This window comes from Schistocerca americana, chromosome 4 (genome assembly GCF_021461395.2).
Source record: "Schistocerca americana isolate TAMUIC-IGC-003095 chromosome 4, iqSchAmer2.1, whole genome shotgun sequence".
Classification (NCBI taxonomy): Eukaryota; Metazoa; Arthropoda; class Insecta; order Orthoptera; family Acrididae; genus Schistocerca; species Schistocerca americana.
The window spans coordinates 138,548,909-138,566,633 of NC_060122.1; the positions used below are offsets into that span (position 1 = coordinate 138,548,909).

The 17,725-nt window shown below is 42.4% G+C and overlaps 1 protein-coding gene across 2 annotated transcripts in view; it reads left to right on the plus strand.

Annotated features, from left to right (window-relative positions):
* The window catches only part of LOC124613054 (L-asparaginase-like), a 339,172-nt gene that overhangs the window by 108,527 nt on the left and 212,920 nt on the right, over positions 1–17,725 (plus strand). The window contains exon 3 of one of the 2 annotated variants that reach the window (XM_047141629.1): positions 706–848. In XM_047141629.1, coding sequence (XP_046997585.1) covers positions 706–848 — 143 coding nt within the window. The remainder of the gene's footprint in view (positions 1–705; positions 849–17,725) is intronic. The other variant, XM_047141630.1, reaches the window with a different exon arrangement.

Here is a 17,725-nt window from a genome sequence, read left to right on the forward strand (position 1 = left end):
AAACTGCCGGACTTGTGGACAGTGGACATTTGGTACCTTCAGCACGATAACGGAAGTGCTCATCATCAGTTAATTTAGAGGTTTTCGGCTAAACACGACAGCCTTCCTATTCCCCGGAGCTAGCACAGAGTGCCTTATGGCTTTTCCCTAAACCGAGAAATATTCTGGAAGGTATCAGATTTCAGAACAGGGAAGACATAATGCAGAATTTGACGGAGCAGCTGTGCCTCATACCAGAAGAGGCTTTCCGGCGGTATTTCCAGCAGTGGCAGCAGCGTCGGGAGAGATGTGCGGAAGCTGAAGGGGACTGTTTTGAAGGTGATGAGTGTAAAACAATTGTATCTGAATAAAGACTGATTATATAAATAAAAGTCGGATGAACTGGTATTGTGGCGGCGTTTGCGAACGAGGTTACACAATAGCCCACAAATCTCACATGATGACGTGTGACAATTTCTGATCGTCAGTGAGTGTAATTCCGTCACTATTGTTGTAACAGAACGATTTTGCGGTCGACCGACTGAAGAAACGTTGGTGCGCATGTAGGCTTGATTGTATATCTGCTAAGTGTGAGTGAGTGTGTGTATGTGAGAGAGAGAGAGAGAGAGAGAGAGAGAGAGAGAGAGAGTCGTGAGTAAGAAAAGAGAGAGCAACTGACAGGGTGGCGCAGCCAGGGTAGCCGCTGACACGTGTGCGTGTGTTTACAGCGCCAGCCCCAGCTCGCAGGTGCTGGTGCCCATCCCGAACGAGTTTGGGCGCATGCTGCTGAGGAACCCGGTGCTCCACGACGCCAGCTACTGCCAGCAGCGCTTCGGCGCCTCGCCGCCGCCCGACACCTTCGTCCTGCCGTAAGTAGCCAGACAGCATCTGCTCACACGTATAACACCGCTTGCTGGTGTTTAAGTACACGGCGTAATGAAGTCATTCGGTCCCAGCCTTAACGACGCCTACTGTTACCTTCCTCTCGTCATTGTCTTTCGTAGAAAGGAAAAACTCCAGCGATGTGCAACGAGTCAAGAACTTCGTCGACACATTTTAAGAGGTCGTTCAGGGGCACCTTAAAAGCACGCCTGTTTCGGTATAATGGATCCACGATCTCCGGTGGCTCGTTGCGGAGTAATTAACTAATTACGATTTATTCGGTTTGTTACCCTAATAACCTTTGCTTCTGTGGAAGAACCTTCGCAACATGAAAAAGCCTGTATTATGCGATATACACTACTGGCCATTAAAATTGCTACACCACGAAGATGACGTGCTACAGACGCGAAATTTAACCGACAGGAAGAAGTTGCTGTGATATGCAAATGATTAGCTTTTCAGGGCATTCACACAAGGTTGACGCCCGTCGCGACACCTACAACGTGCTGACACGAGGAAAGTTTCCAACCGATATCTCATACATAAACAGCAGTTGACCGGCGTTGCCTGGTGAAACGTTGTTGTGATGCCACGTGTAAGGAGGAGAAATGCGTACCATCATGTTTCCGACTTTGATAAAGGTCGGATTGTAGCCTATCGCGATTGCGGTTTATCGTATCGCCACATTGCTGCTCGCGTTGGTCGAGATCCGATGACTGTTAGCAGAATATGGAATCGGTGGGTTTAGGAGGGCAATACGGAACGCCGTGCTGCATCCCAAAGGCCTCATATCACTAGCAGTCGAGATGACAGGCATCTTATCCGCATGGCTGTAACGGATCGTGCAGCCACGTCTCGATCCATGAGTCAACAGATGGGGCCGTTTGCAAGACAACAACCATCTACACGAACAGTTCGACAACCTTTGCAGCAGCATGGACTATCAGCTCGGAGACCATCGCTACGAACCCCTTGACGCTGCATCACAGGCAGGAGCGCCTACGATGGTGTACTCAACGACGAACCTGGGTGCACGAATGGCAAAACGTCATTTTTTCGGATGAATCCAGGTTCTGTTTACAGCTTCATGATGGTCGCATCCGTGTTTGGCGACATCGCGGTGAACGCACATTGGAAGCGTGTATTCGTCATCGCCATACTGGCGTATCACCTGGCGTGATGGTATGGGGTGCCATTGGTTACACGTTTCGGTCACCTTTTGTTCGCATTGACGGCACTTTGAACAGTGGACGTTACATTTCAGATGTGTCACGACCCGTGGCTCTACCCTTCATTCGATCTCTGCGAAACCCTACATTTCAGCAGGATAATGCACGACCGCATGTTGCATGTCCTGTACAGGCCTTTTTGGATACAGAAAATTTTCGACTGCTGCTCTGGCCAGCACATTCTCCAGATCTCTCACCAATTGAGAACGTCTGGTGAATGGTGGCCGAGCAACTGGCTCGTCACAATACGCCAGTCACTACTCTCGATGAACTGTGGTCTCGTGTTGAAGCTGCATGAGCCGCTGTACCTGTACCCGCCATCCAAGCTCTGTCTGACTCAATGCCCAGGCGTAATAAAGCCGTTATTAAGGCCAGAGGTGGTTGTTCTGGGTACTGATTTCACAGGATATATGCATCCAAATTGCCTGAAAATGTAATCACGTGTCAGTTCTAGAATAATATATTTGACAAACGAATACCCGTTTATCATCTGCATTTCTTCTTGGTGTATCAATTTTAATGGCCAGTAGTGTACTACCGTATAAAGACGAATCGTTGTTTAATGTTGTTACCAAAAATCTCGAAAACTTCTTGACCCATTTACCTTTAATTTTTACACGATGCTCTAATAGACTTTCGGATGGACATAAGCAACATACTTTTTTAATATACGCTGTATATAAATATACATCGTGTTTCAGAACTACAACGACAAACTTCGAGGAGACGTAGAAGCTGTCTTGCGAATAAAATAACATCTAATGACGCTACAGAGTGTCCAAGTATCGTAGCTTTGGGATCCAGCGCACTGTACACTATGTGATCCTGTCACCCCCCCCCAAAAACACGTATTCCAAATTAGGAACATTGTGCCGCCACCTACTGCCAGGTGCTCCATATCAGCGACCTCAGTAATCATTAGACATCGAGGAGCAGAATGGGGCGCTCCGTGGAACTCACGGCCGTCGAACGTGGTCAGGTGATTTGGTGTCAGTTGTATCATACGTCTGTCTGTACGCGGGATTTCCACACTCCTAAACATCTCTAGATCCACAGTTTCCGATGTGATAGTGAAGCGGAAAAGTGAAGGGACACGCACAGCACAGAAGCCTACAGGCCGATCTCGTCTGTTGACTGACAGAGACCGCCGACATTTGAAGAGGGTCGTAATGTTTAATAGGCAGACATCTATCCAGACCATCACACAGGAATTCCAAACTGCATCAGGATCCACTGCAAGTGCTAGGATAGTTAGGCGGGAGGTGAGAAAACTTGGATTTCATGGTCGAGCGGCTGCTCACAAGCTACACATCATGCCGGTAAATGCCAAACGACGCCTCGCTTGGTGTAAGGAGCGTAAACATTGGTCGGTTGAACAGTGGAAAAACGTTGTGTGGAGTGACGAATCACGGTACACAATGTGGCGATCAGATGGCAGTGTGTGGGTATGTCGAATGCCCTACTAATGTCATCTGCCAGCGTGTGTAGTGCAACCAGTAAAATTCGGAGGCGGTTAGGAGGTTATGGTGTGGTCGTGTTTTTCATGGAAGGGGCTTGCACCTCTTGTTGTTTTTCGTGGCACTATCACAGCACAGGCCTACATTGATGTTTTAAGCACCGTCTTGCTTCCCACCGTTGAAGGGCAATTCGAGGATGGCGACTGCATCTTTCAACACGATCGAGCACCTGTTCATAATGCACGGCTTGTGGCATAGTGGTTACACGACAATAACATCCCTGAAATGGACTGGCCTGCACAGAGTCCTTATCTGGATCCTATCGGACACCTTTGGGATGTTTTGGAATGCCGACTTCGTGCTAGGCCTCACCGACCGACATCGATACCTCACCTCAGTGTGGCACTGCGTGAATAATGGGCTGCCATTCCTCTAGAAACCTTCCAGCAGCTGATTGAACGTATGCCTGCCAGAGTGGAAGCCGTCATCAAGGCTAAGGGTGGGCCAATACCGCATTGAATTCCAGCATTACCGATGGAGGGCGCCTTGAACCTGTAATTTTCAGCCAGGTGTCCGGATACTTTTGATCACATAGTTTATGTATACTAGCTAAACGCCCGCTGCTTCGCTCGCGTGGACTGTATGACCAGCACAGATTTTTGTTTTTGTATCAGTTAATAGAATTTTTTATGTTATTCACAAATTACAACACCTTCTAAGCTTTTCATGCTAATAAAGAGAATATAACTGTGATCTTTTCCGAATGTGCTTCTGACCAACAAGCGATTCTGGTAGTTGGCTTCCAAATTTTTTTGTTAATCATGCCTTTTGATTTCTTGTAGAGATATTTCCACAGTAACTTTCATCCCCCAAAAAATATAACTTTACATCCAACCGAGAAGTGAAATACCAATTTTCATAAATTTAGCTTTAAAATATTTTCAATCTAACGAAATATTTTCTTAAAAATTTTCATCCCCTATTGCACTCCCTTAGGGGTTCAATTTCCATTGACACTGAAGCACGTATTTTTTTGTTATTTCTAACCGAGAAGTCAAACACCACCTGTCATAAATGAAGCCTTAAAAATCATTTAGTAGTCCTTTAGTAATTATTTACTTTCAAATGATCTTTCAACCATTATTTTCCCCCATTAGTTGTTGAATCTTCAAAAATGCTGAAACACGTATTTTTCATCTCTAATCGAGAAGCACAACACCAGTTTTCAAAGATTTAGCTTTAAAATTGCTTTCATAATAAAATATTTCCGTAAAAAATCTCATCCCTTATTTCATCTCCTTAGGGGTCCAGTTTCCAAAAACATTGAAACACGTATTTTTTTGTTTGTTTGTTTGTAACCGAGAAGTCAAATAGCAGTGTTCATAGTTCTAGCTTTAAAATACTTTAATAGTACTTTAACAGTGACATGTTTAAAGAAAAAAGCTTTCAAACACTGTTTCACCCCATAGGGTTAAATTTACAAAAATACTGAAACATATTTCTTTATTTCTGTCCGAGAAACCAAATACCAATTTTCGTAGGTCTAGCTTCAAAATTGCCTTAATAGTGACATTTAAAACAAAACAATTCTTCGACTCCTATTTTTCCCCCTTAACGTTGGAATTTCGAAAAATCCCTTCTTAAGCGACGCCTACAGTATAAGATCCACACCCTCTCCAAATTTCAACTTTCTAGCCTTAGTGGCTTGGTGTGGGCGTCAGTCAGTCAAGACATGTATACAGTGATTCTGTGATGTTAGAAGCTTGCAGGGACGATCAAGAAGGCTAAATGTATTAATTTCAGGTAGGGGACCGTGGGGCAGAAACTAAAGAGTCAAAATCGTTCTGAGACCTCTGGCAGTAGAATACACGTACCGGTATGTTGTTGCTAAGATTGTAGGGTAGGCAACATTCAGAGGTGCTCATATGCACTAAGTCAAGAAAAATATGTCAAACATGGGCTCTAAAATGAATACCTTAAGAGGTATGAGGATTTGTTCAATAGAGATGTTTCACAGAAGCGAATAAGAACAAGTGCTCATAGCTCCTCAAATATACATTTTAGAGCCCATGTGTACTAGACAATTTGTCTTATTTTGGTTCATACGACCGACTCTGAAAGTTGCCTACAATCTTAGCAGCAACATTACCGGCATATGTGTGCCAATATCAGAGGTATCAGAAAGATTTTACTTCCAACGTTCGACTTGTTCGTTTCCACGCCGTGGTCCTTTGGCAAATACATTGTCTTTCTCCATCATATCTGAAAATTTCTATCATTATGGAATCATTTTGTATATACAAATACAATGAGTCGCATAAAATAAATTTAATTTCTTTACCGGTCTCGGGCGCTTAGTCCTCTTCTTCAGAAGGCTGTACAGGAAAAAGACACCAAAAATAAGAAGTCAGAAACGAATATTAAAATTAGGGACGAAAAGTTTCGCAAATATTTTAAAAGTTAAAAAATGGTACATGCTTATGCCTGTTGCACTATATCCGAGTGTCAATAGTAAAGTACATACAGCAAAACTGCCATGGTCCTAAAAAATATATGCAGGAGCAATGTGTAATGCAATACTCGATCCATTAATACAGGGTGTACATAAAGTCCGGGAACACTTCCAATTATTTATTGCACAAGAACCAAACATTGTACAGATATCATACACATGACATTTTGAAGCGAAAAACCTTAGTTTTTTTTTTCTTCATGTATACCGCCACAGCGTAGTTTGGTAATTTGCCGATAGCGCTAGTCGCAAACATGGCGAGTTCGACAGAAACAAGTGTGCTACAGTTGTTCAGTGGATGTTCAAAACCAAGTGCGGTAAGAAGCCACCCACCAACAAGGAAGGCAATTTACCACTGGCACAACAAATTCGTTACGACGGGTTGCTTGTGCCCGGCAAAGAGAAGTGGACTTCCCAGTGTGAGCGAAGTGAATGTTGCGCGCGTACGAGACGCATACCATACATAAGGAGTCCAAAGAAATGGGTGCGTCGTGCATCCCGTAGACTCGAAGTGGCTCCAGTGACAGTGTGGAAAGTCCTGCGACATAAGCTGTCTACGAAACTATTCAAATTGGAGCTAGGGCAGAAGCTCAATGACGACAAGACAAGCGTTTTGAGTTTTGTTCTCAGTTGCAACAATTGAATGAGGATGGGGATGGCATTGTCGACCGCTTAATTTTTAGCGACGAAGCCACTTTTCACACTAATGGGAAAGTGAACAGGCATAATTGTCGAATTGGGATACAAAGCATCCACACGAATGCATTGAATCTGAGCGTGATTACCCAAAAGGTAAATGTTTTTGTGCCTTGTCCCGTCGAAAACTGTACGGGTCATTCTCCTTCGCCGAGAGCACTGTCACCGGATATTCCTACTTGGACATGTTGCAGCAATGGCTGATGCCTCAAATGCAACAGGACTGCCCGTTCAACTTTCAGCAGGATGACGATCCACCCCATTTTCATCGTGAAGTTCGTGAGTATCTGAACACGGAGTTGCCTCATCGATGGATCGGCCGTGCTACAGAAGGGGACAGCTGTTTCATGACATGGCCTCCCCGATCACCATATCTAACTCCGTGTGGCTCTTTTCTGTAGGGACGCATTAAAGATCTGGTGTATGTACCGCCTCTACCACATGATGTAGCAGAGCTCCGGGAGAGAATACGGAAGCGACTGCCACAGTCGACGGCCATGCTGCGATGGGTAAGGCAAGAATTCGATTACCGCATTGATGTCTGCCGGGTCACTCATGCTTCGCATATCGAATGTTTGTAAAATAAAAATTTCAGAGTTTCTCTTCAAAATGCAATATGTATGACATCTGTACAGTGTTTAGTTCTTGTGCAATAAATAATTGAGTGTTCCCGGACTTTATGTACACCCATGTCGTGAATGCTTGGTTGCCTGTGTTCCATTCCACATGTGCCCGTGGCGAAACTGTATTAGAGATCTATTCTTTGCAGCATAGAAACTTATCTTTGTCATTCCTCAAATCTTTATGCCAATTCATCGTGTGTCAATTCGTCCCGTGTTTTCTATATCACATTTCCCAGTGTGACATCTGAAAGTGTTGCAATTTGCCTTAAGGAATATCGGACATTTGTACTGGTAGAACAGTTAAAATTGGATTCTTTGTTGGTCGGTAAATGCAATAATGGTCTTGTATGGGAAGGGATTTAGAAAGGTTTCTTGATTTATTCTGGTCCAGGCTCTTCTTTCTTCCAAATCTTCTGTGTTGAATCTTCTGTTCTTGTTGCATCTTGCTGTCTTCTCACTTGTGCCTTCGTTCTTCTCTGGACTGGGAATTGAGATTTAAGACCTGCTCAACCTCATTATGTATAATCTGTTCTTATGGTATTTTCTTTCAAATCGTTGTCTATCCTTTATTGTATCAGGTTGTTCATCAAGATAGATTGGACAGCCTTCCATCGTTTTCTGGCTTACTCCCATGAGTGTTCAGGGAATATTTTGCAGTTGCTGAATTCTAAATCAAATGGTTCAAATGGCTCTGAGCACTATGGGACTCAACTGCTGAGGTCATTAGTCCCCTAGAACTTAGAACTAGTTAAACCTAACTAACCTAACTAACCTAAGGACATCACAAACATCCATGCCCGAGGCAGGATTCGAACCTGCGACCGTAGCGGTCTTGCGGTTCCAGGCTGCAGCGCCTTTTAACCGCTGAATTCTGTACTGTATGATAACAGTTTCAAAATGCGCCTTTTCTCCTTCCGGTGAATTTAAACATCTGCTCGTCCCTGACGGAACATGTCCACCTCCACTCCGGTATGGTGCACATCCATCATCTATCCTTATGCTGCTCTAAACAGTTTGGGACAGAAGTGCTAAAAACCTAACACTTCCTCAAAACCGTTGTTATAAAGATCGCATGTGGCATTCACATGAATATAGATCACATCATGCTACATGTTGATTGTATCCAGGAAGCGTTGTAGATTCTCAGACTTTTCACAGAGGTGTTATCCTCTTGGACTGTTGCTCCACCAAGGCAACTTCTTTCGTCATCTTGTAAGCTGACATACCAGACACTCACACTGTGTACCTTCCTCTCACGCCTAACCGCTCTACTCAGTTTTGCTGTCGATTTGGACACAATAACGCTGCATTGTGCTTGACGACGTCACGTATAATACAATACTGTGCAAACTTTTGTCTATTTTACTTATTTTATATGCTTATATTTCTCTAATTTACATGATATTACCTATTTTACGCTCTTAAAATACATTACAAACTTTACAAACACTAAATTATTAAAAGACTTTACAAAATACCTTATTTAACCTACACATAAGATTATTCATATTACCCTTTACATAACTTTACATCTTTTATCCTCATTATACGTAAACATATTCTTTTTTCTATTAGTATAAAGTTTATGGTTTCCTCATCTTCATCATGATGGATAGTAAGAGTGAAATTGGCACTGATGAAGGTTAGTGTGTTAGTAAGTCCTTTTTCGTTTTCCTAACTACAGGTACATCACATTATCATGAAAACGTCGCACTTGGACTCCAACTCCAGTGTCTTTTTCTCTGCAATTTCTTCTTTTCGGCGATAGCTGTAACATAACTTCGAAATACAATATATGTCCCCCTTTTTTTCCAAAACTTTCTCCACTGTCCTATTGCATTGTTCTAAATCTTATTCTTCTCAGTTGTATTTATCCCTATCTCCGTCTTCTAAACAGTAAAGTTTTATATTCCTTTCTTCCCCATCATACTCTTCCTTATTGAAATCCCCTCTGTGTTAAACTTACATCCCTCTGTCTACCTCCTTCTACGAAATAACATGTTTCTCACTTAGCTTAATAATTCAATTCTTTCTCTTAATTCTTACTTTCTAACGACCTTTTATATTTATTTCCCCCATATCTTCATTCTAATATTAACTTGTGGGACCTTCCACAGATCATATATGCTTCTCATTTTCCTCCAAAATATCTCCTCAACTATATGTTCGCCATCCTCGGTGGAACAAACCAGAAATGAATATCTCCTTATTACCTAATTCTTTACTTCGTTCCTACTTCTTGGCTTCCAGTTGTCTACAAAAGTCAACTTCTTTCTATTTTACATTACATTTTAAGAGAGAATCTACTACTGTCTCGTCAAACTATCCACATGCTGATCTCTATCTTCCTTCTTGCTCTCTACTCTTTCCCCAGAACACATTTCGTTTGCTGAAGAGCTACTTTAGTTTTTTGCTTTACTGTTTTTCCTTCATAATTATGCATTTAATCCACTGACAGAGTTGTCCCATTTGTTTTAATAAGGTAAGTACAAATTGAAAAGTTTTATCTCTGTGCATTTGTGTAGCTTTCCTGCTCCTTGACTTCTAGATTTTGCTCTTATTGGAATTTGGATGTTTGATGCAACTAATTGTTCTTGTGGAGTTAATATTTGTTGTTTCTCTCTTTATACAATTTCAGGTGACTCACAGGGTGCACGCCGAATAATTTTCCTGTTTCTGGATTAATCAATACAACTGCATTATCATGGACCACTTTACTTACTTCCACAGGGCCTTTGTATACCGAAAAGAACTTGTGGCTTGGATTTTTTTTTCTTTTTCTAGAGAGATGGTGGGTTGTTACAAGCACCTTTTGTCCTAGTGAAAATACTTGTGAGGTTGCCATTTGGTCTGCTCGGTTCCTTCTATTTAATGCCACAGTCTTCAAATAGCTTAGTGCCAATTTTACTAGATGTTGATGCTGTACTCTGCGTACTGGTGGGAATTTAATTATTTCTCGTATTTTATCTGGTGGCGGTTTATTTTTCAGAACAGTGATTGGAGGTAATAACATACTGCTATGTGGCATTTCGTTTACAACAACTTGGAAATCAGACAAATTTCTGTCCCACGTCTTATGCTGCTTGCTACAATACAAACGACAGAGGGTTCCCAAATCCCTCATCGTTTTTCAGCTGGGTTGGCACTTGGCATATATTTGAAAATATAAATAGATTTTGCCATTGTGCTGAACGAGATTGTGGTCCATCGTCTGACAGCATTTTATCGACCCGACCAACTTGTCGAAGAAAATCTTGTGTCAGCGCTTTGCTTATACTGCTCCCCATTGCTTTCTTCAAGGGAGTAAATGTCACGTATTTCGACGTTAATTCTAGGACCACGAAAATGAATACATGACCTCTCTGTGCACGAGGTAATGGGCCCATGTTGCTACTGTGTGTCTTAATTTCTCCGGAATGATGGGGAACATTGGTGGTTTCGTTTGTAAGTTTACATGTTTAGCTCTCTGGCATCTCTTACATTTAGCCAGAACTAGTCTGATTCTTCGCTCCATATTTACGAAGTGACAAGACATCTTTAACTTTTAAAAAAATATTTCTTAGGGCCAAAATGGATGTTACTCAGATGAGTGTACTAAATGTATTTTTTATCAGTTCCTGTGGTACACATGCGACCCATAAACTTGTATCTGTACTACGTCTGTAGAATAAGACACTGTCCTTCATAAGATAGAATTGTCTAATGTCCCATGATTCGCCGTTTTTCCATTTAACTTTAACCCTGGCGAGATCTGGGTCTTTATCTTGTTCCCTGCCCAACTGTTTTAAGATATTGGTAACGTAATTTTCAAATGGCAAATTTTCAAGTAATACGTGGCTACTTGCTCTTCTGTATTACTCACTCTGCTTTCGTTAACTCTTTCCAGCAATCGGGAAAGGACATAAGCTATGATATTTGATGGCGCAGGCACATAGGTGACCTGAAAATCATATTTCTGCAGCGTTAACATCCAGCAACCTAATCTTCCTGGCAATAGTTCTGCACTTAATATAAATTCTAGTGCCTTATGGTTAGTAAACACATTGGTTTTTCGACCAAACAAAAAGTATCTGAATTTACGAAACCCCCAGACTACTGCCAAGGCCTCTAACTCTGTGATCGAATAATTTTTTTTCACATTTTGTACGTACTCGACTAGTGAAAGGTATCGTCTTTCTTATCCGTTGTCCGTCTTCTTCATATTATTGAAAGAGTGCCACACCAAAGCCTGTTTTAGCACTGTCAGTTGCCATACAGAATTCCTTCATCAAATTGGGATGCACTAAAATTGGTGCCTTTACCAGTGACTCTTTTAGTTGTTGGAACTCCTGTTCTGCTTGGGCATCCCACACCCAGGGTATCTTTTTACTAGTTAACGCACATAAAAGTGGGGTAGCAAGGGATTCTATCCAAATGAACCTTTTGTAGAAGTTAATGAGTCCCAAGAAGCCACGCAACGTCTTTCTATTGTATGGAGTGCCTATGTTCTGTATTGCTTGCAGTTTGCTAGGGTTAGGTTCAACTCCCTGTTCAGTGATAATATGGCCTAAAAACTTAACCTTTTTATTTCCAAAACTGGATTTCATTATGATTACTCCATATTCTTTTAATTCTTCTTGGCAGTTTATCGAGCACCTCATTATGAAGTTTCCATAATGGTTCAGCTACCAATATGGTTCAAATGGCTCTGAGCACTATGGGACTTAACATCTATGGTCATCAGTCCCCTAGATCTTAGAACTACTTAAACCTAACTAACCTAAGGACATCACACAACACTCAGTCATCACGAGGCAGAGAAAATCCCTGACCCCGCCGGGACTCGAACCCGGGAACCCGGGCGCGGGAAGCGAGAACGCTACCGCACGACCACGAGCTGCGGACCTACCAATATGTCTTCGACATAAAAGGTGAGACGCTGTTGGAGCTCTTTATCCAATACAGTACAGTTCCTAAACCTCTTATAAAGGCAGCAGAGGATACGTTCAGTCCGAAAGAGAGCCTTTTGAACTGATGACTTCATCCAAATGCGATAAAAACCGTATACTTTCTACATTCAGGTGTTAGCTCAATTTGCCAAAAACTAGCTCTCAAATCAAGGGAAGAGTAAATATTAAACCCAAAGAACTTTTGTAAAAGTTCTTCCAGTTTTTCTGGACGATCGGTCTTAGGAATGATAATGGACTTTATCTGTCTTGCATCAATGACTAACCTAATACTTGCATCTTTCTTATCTAAAATTTGCAAGGGACTGTCGTATGAGGTTGAAGTTTGAATAATGTCATCATCTAACATATTGTGTAATTCTAAAAGTACTTGTCTTCTGTAACACAGTGGAAGGATGTAAGGCGGCACTCTAAATGGCTTGTGATCTTTAACCTTGAATTCGTATTGAAAATTTTTAATGTCACCGGGTTTTGGTAGAAACACCTCGGCATTTTGCCGTAATACTTCTAATTCGGCTTTGTCTGTATCTGAAATATTCCTTACTTGTCGCAACTTATTATATATTTCCACCATTACTTCGTTATCTGCAGGTATTGATTCTTTCTTCCACCTATACTGTGGATGTCCCCCCCCCCCCCCCCCCCCCCCACCGACTGATACAGATCCAGTCGCATAGTAAGTTGTTTGTAAGCACGTGGCATCTTTTCATGTCTGAGTTTTTCTTCAAAACTAAGACGTAGCTTCCTGAGCATCATATACCCTTCGCCCATATTGAGTGTAACACGATTTTGACACATGAAATCGGCTCCAATGATTATGAGCACAGTTTCGGCAGAATTACCATGTTCGTTTCTATTTCATTACCTTGACATGAAAAAATTATACGCGTTTGCCTAGTAATCACCACCGATGCACCCATGATCGGTCCTTTGACTTTAGCACGTTTCGTCAGTAACACTGGTAGCGCCTGTTCAGTGTTACATTTCTCAAAAAGTTGTTCCGAAATCGCCATCACTTCCCTTCCCGTATCAAGGATGGCGTCTTCAAGCGCGCCACCCTAACGATCGGTTGCACTTCTAGAAGAGCTTTAGTTTCATTTTCATGCGTTAATGCCGCCACTATCGATTCATATGTTAACCTGTCAGTGTGTTGGGCCTGCATTTCCCACTGATTTGCTACCGTTGCTTTATTCTCCTCATTTTTTAACACCTGTCATGTGAATGTTCTGGGATGAAGTTATTTGCCCATAATGTTTATCAAACGGCTCCATTACTTCTTCACACGTTCCTGTCCTATATATATCATCTGACTTGGGTATCAATACCGGTGTTGCCAATGGTGCTTTATCCTCTTGGCATACCATTTCTCTCTCGGTTTCGTATAAATGAACTACACCCTACACTGTTTGGTCATCATCAATATTTGTACAAATGTCTATATTAACTGTTAACAACTCTTGTTCCTCATCATCGGTCGATTCCCAGTCAACTGTCTCCCAGCATGTTGGTGTTTGTTTCTAATCACCCTTTAAACCTAATTCAGAATCTTGCTGATCAAAGCTAAGTCTATTTACATGTTTAATTATAAAATCAACTTCATTTGGCGATTGAATCAGTTGTGACTGGTCTTCGTACCGTTCATCTCGTCAATTCTGTCTTTTACCAGTGTTAAATGGCCTCAATTTGACTTCCTGTACCGTACCATTTCGCGTGTGTTGTCCTACTGAAGTCTGATTATCTCAACCTTTTTGCGTTCTAGGCATCCCAGATCCACCCGAATAACTTGGGTTTTGTGGTGGAAAACCTCTAAACCTTCCCGCTTCGTTTCCACGGTGATCATATCGCTAATTATAGTTACCACTATAGTTTCTGGGACCAAAGCCATTATTGTAATTCCGCGGCTCACCAAAACTATAGTTATTGTTTGTCCTCTGTGGTTTCCAAAACCATAGCCATTATTATCCCATGGGCGATTACTATTCTTCCCAAAACGATTACCTTTCCCAACATTATTATTGCCATTATAAGCACTGTTAAAGGCCAATCGGTTGCTATTATTCCCCCTGCCATTGGTTTCTCTCACTGCACGATGTTTCTTCGCGTCATCTTCACTGAAGATGAATTCAAGTTCTCTTAACATACCTTTAAATGCCTGTATATTATCTCATGTTCTGCCAACCAACGATTGCTGATAACGCAAGGGTAACTTCATTGTGCACATACGTATCAGTTCCCTATCACTGTATGGATTGTCTAAACACTGATTCTTTTTCGTCATTTCTTCAGAAAATCTAACTGGCTTCTTTTCTCCCGAATTTTCGAGTGACTCCTTCTGTAAAAATTCATATTTTATCCTATTCTGGGTTTCTGCGGACCAGTATCGCTCCAAGAATGCAGACTTAAATTGTTCATACGACTGACAGCTTGCAGCGACTCTTTGGATGGTTTCCGCTATTGCGCCTTCCATATGACCACAAATGAAGTCAAGTTTATGGCTAAGTGCCAGTGCTCTGGTAAACCGACTGGAATTGATGTATAGATGTGCGGGGGTGTAAGCCGTTCCCGCACATCTTTGTTATGTTGGAATTCTCTGACTGTCAAAAAGTGATCATTGTCAATTTTTTCTATTGCACCGTGTGGCGTTTGTGTTTTTCCAACATTTTCCGTTCCCTTCAAGTGCGTCATGTTTTCCTTTTTTTTCCTTTATTCGTCCTACCACATTTAGATCCTGAGATGACATATTTGAGTCCCATCTAGCATCGCATCTACGCAGTAGTGTGGAATTTTCTAAACCATACCGTTCCTCGTGTTTCGGACTCAGAGATACGTTTAAATTTCCCGTTACTGGATTAAAAAAAAAAAAAATGTTCAAATGGCTCTGAGCACTATAGGACTTAACATCTGAGGTCATCAGTCCCCTAGAACTTAGAACTACTTAAACCTAACTAACCTAAGGGCATCACACACATCCATGCCCGAGGCAGGATTTGAACCTGCGACCGTAGCAGTCATGCGGTTCAGGACTGAAGCGCCTAGAACCGCTCGGCCACCGCGGCCGGCGTTACTGGATTAGTGTTTTGTCTTTGTATTTGCTTCATATTAACCTGCGGTACTATAGCTCGTAAATTGAGTATTTGGTACATGTGTCGCCGAAACTTGCTGTTATCGCGTCATTCGCGTACTGTCCGCCCCCGGTAGCTGAGTGGTCAGCGCGACAGACTGTCAATCCTGAGGGCCCGGGTTCGATTCCCGGCTGAGTCGGAGATTTTCTCCGCTCAGGGACTGGGTGTTGTGTTGTCGTAATCATCATCATTTCATCCCCATCGACGCGCAAGTCGCCGAAGTGGCGTCAAAGCGAAAGACTTGCACCAGGCGAGCGGTCTATCCGACGGGAGGCCCTCGTCACACGCCATTTCATTTCATTCGCGTACTTTCGGATGGTCGGCTGCCGTTCTGTTGGTATACGCGCAGTTACCGCTTCTCGCACCATTGCTGTGAATGCACATTACCTAATTAGCCCACTTGCCTCATCAGTTCTCCTACTATTTGCTTCTGTTTCGGATCGGAAAATACTGACGCAGCCTCTTGTGGACATACAAATGGAATCTCATGACTTTTTTGTGTTTCCACAACTGCCACGGAAGATTGTATAACTGACTTCGTTACCTCTGGATTTTTTTCCACCACTATGTCGGATGATACTACAGATTCCGTCTCCTCACTACTGCTTTCTGTACGGTTCTCGATACACTGCTCCAGTTCTGTACGAAGCTGTCATATTGTTGGTGATTTCTCGTGACGATGTTTACAAAGCGTGTATCGAATCTCCTTAACGCGGCTCGCGTGACACGTGTTCTGACGTTGAGTTCTTCCACGATTTGTTGCGCATTACAAGACGCCTTATTAATTCTTTGGTTGTTATTAGACACTGCATCCTGCACCTGGTCAATGTCAGTACCCATCTTTTTCTGGTCAGCCGTTTGCGATTCAAATAGTTCGCGTGAGTGTCTCACCTCTTTCCGGATTTCAATAAACTGTTCGTTTCCGTTCGCAACTTTTGCTGATCTTTGAGGACTTTTTCGAATCCAGCATTTGTTTCAAATTTGAGACCATTTAAAGCAGCATTTTTCTCTGTTTTTAAGTCTCCTAACCCTGCATCTGTTTCTGTTTTTAACTTCGCCGTTTCGGTTTTTAAGTCTGCTAACCTTGCATTTGTGGTTTCAACTTGTTTGGTTGACGACAATAGTGAGTTGCTTCAACATTGCAAACACATTATCTGACTCTTCGCCATCGTCATCTGTCGCCATTTGGTGTAAATTTTCCGTTCGCGTCTTTCACGTGACGTCTCACCGACTTCTGTGCATAGTGCTGACGCACTTACACACATTCTTTTCGTGGGAAACTGTCCCGTTTGTTTCAGAATTACAACATTTGGTTCAACGTACCGAACTTGCTCGTCCTCTGATTCTACTGCTGACCCACTAGATGCGTCACCTTTTCTGTTTTGTGCGTTCTCAGACTGCGATACCAATCGCAAAACTGCCACCATTCCTTCTGCATTACCACTTCGTTCGGTATCGTGATTTGCGCTCGATGCTTTTTGTTGTTCATCAATTTCTATCCTATCAGGATTTTCAATTTGCCCTATATGCGATGATCTCCATCCTTCCGGCATCTCAGACCGTCTAACTGACCTACGTCTTTCCCGATTTGTGCAAGCCTGAGCTCTCAACAACATTAAGTTACATGGCCTGACGCGTCACCAACATATCATAGAAAGTTTCTTATACTACGAGGGCTGTCCAGTAAGTAAGTTACGATTGATCGCGAAATGAAAATCACAGTGAAAATCAGAAATGTTTCATTTGTAACAGTTAGCTACACCTTTTAGCTACTTCTCTACGTAGTCGCCGTTCTGACTCAGACATTCGTCGTAGCGTTGTACCAACTTTCCCATACCCTCATCATAGAAGGCAGCCGCCAGTGCTTTCCGCCAATTCTCTACGCTGGCCTAAAGCTCGTTGTCTGTGCCAAAATATTGACTTCATAGCCAGCGGTTCGTTTGAGCAGAGATGAAACTCAGTGGGAGACAATTACGGGCTGTATTGTGGGTAACCAAACATTTCAAATTGAAACGATGCAGGAACATCTTCATTGCCCCTGCAGAATGAGGCTGAGAATTGTCTTGAAGAAACCGCACGACAGTTATGTAATGTTGGTTGCATAGCTTCAAGGGAAAATTCTCACCAGGCCCTCGTACTTGGCGGGAGACACTATTTTCTATACCATCTTTACGCGCTCACTATGAGCTCAGGAATGAAAATAGCGACATAATTCTACTTAGTCATACTAGAGACACTGCCAAACACATCTTTGCAAAGCTTTATCGGATTTTCATAGT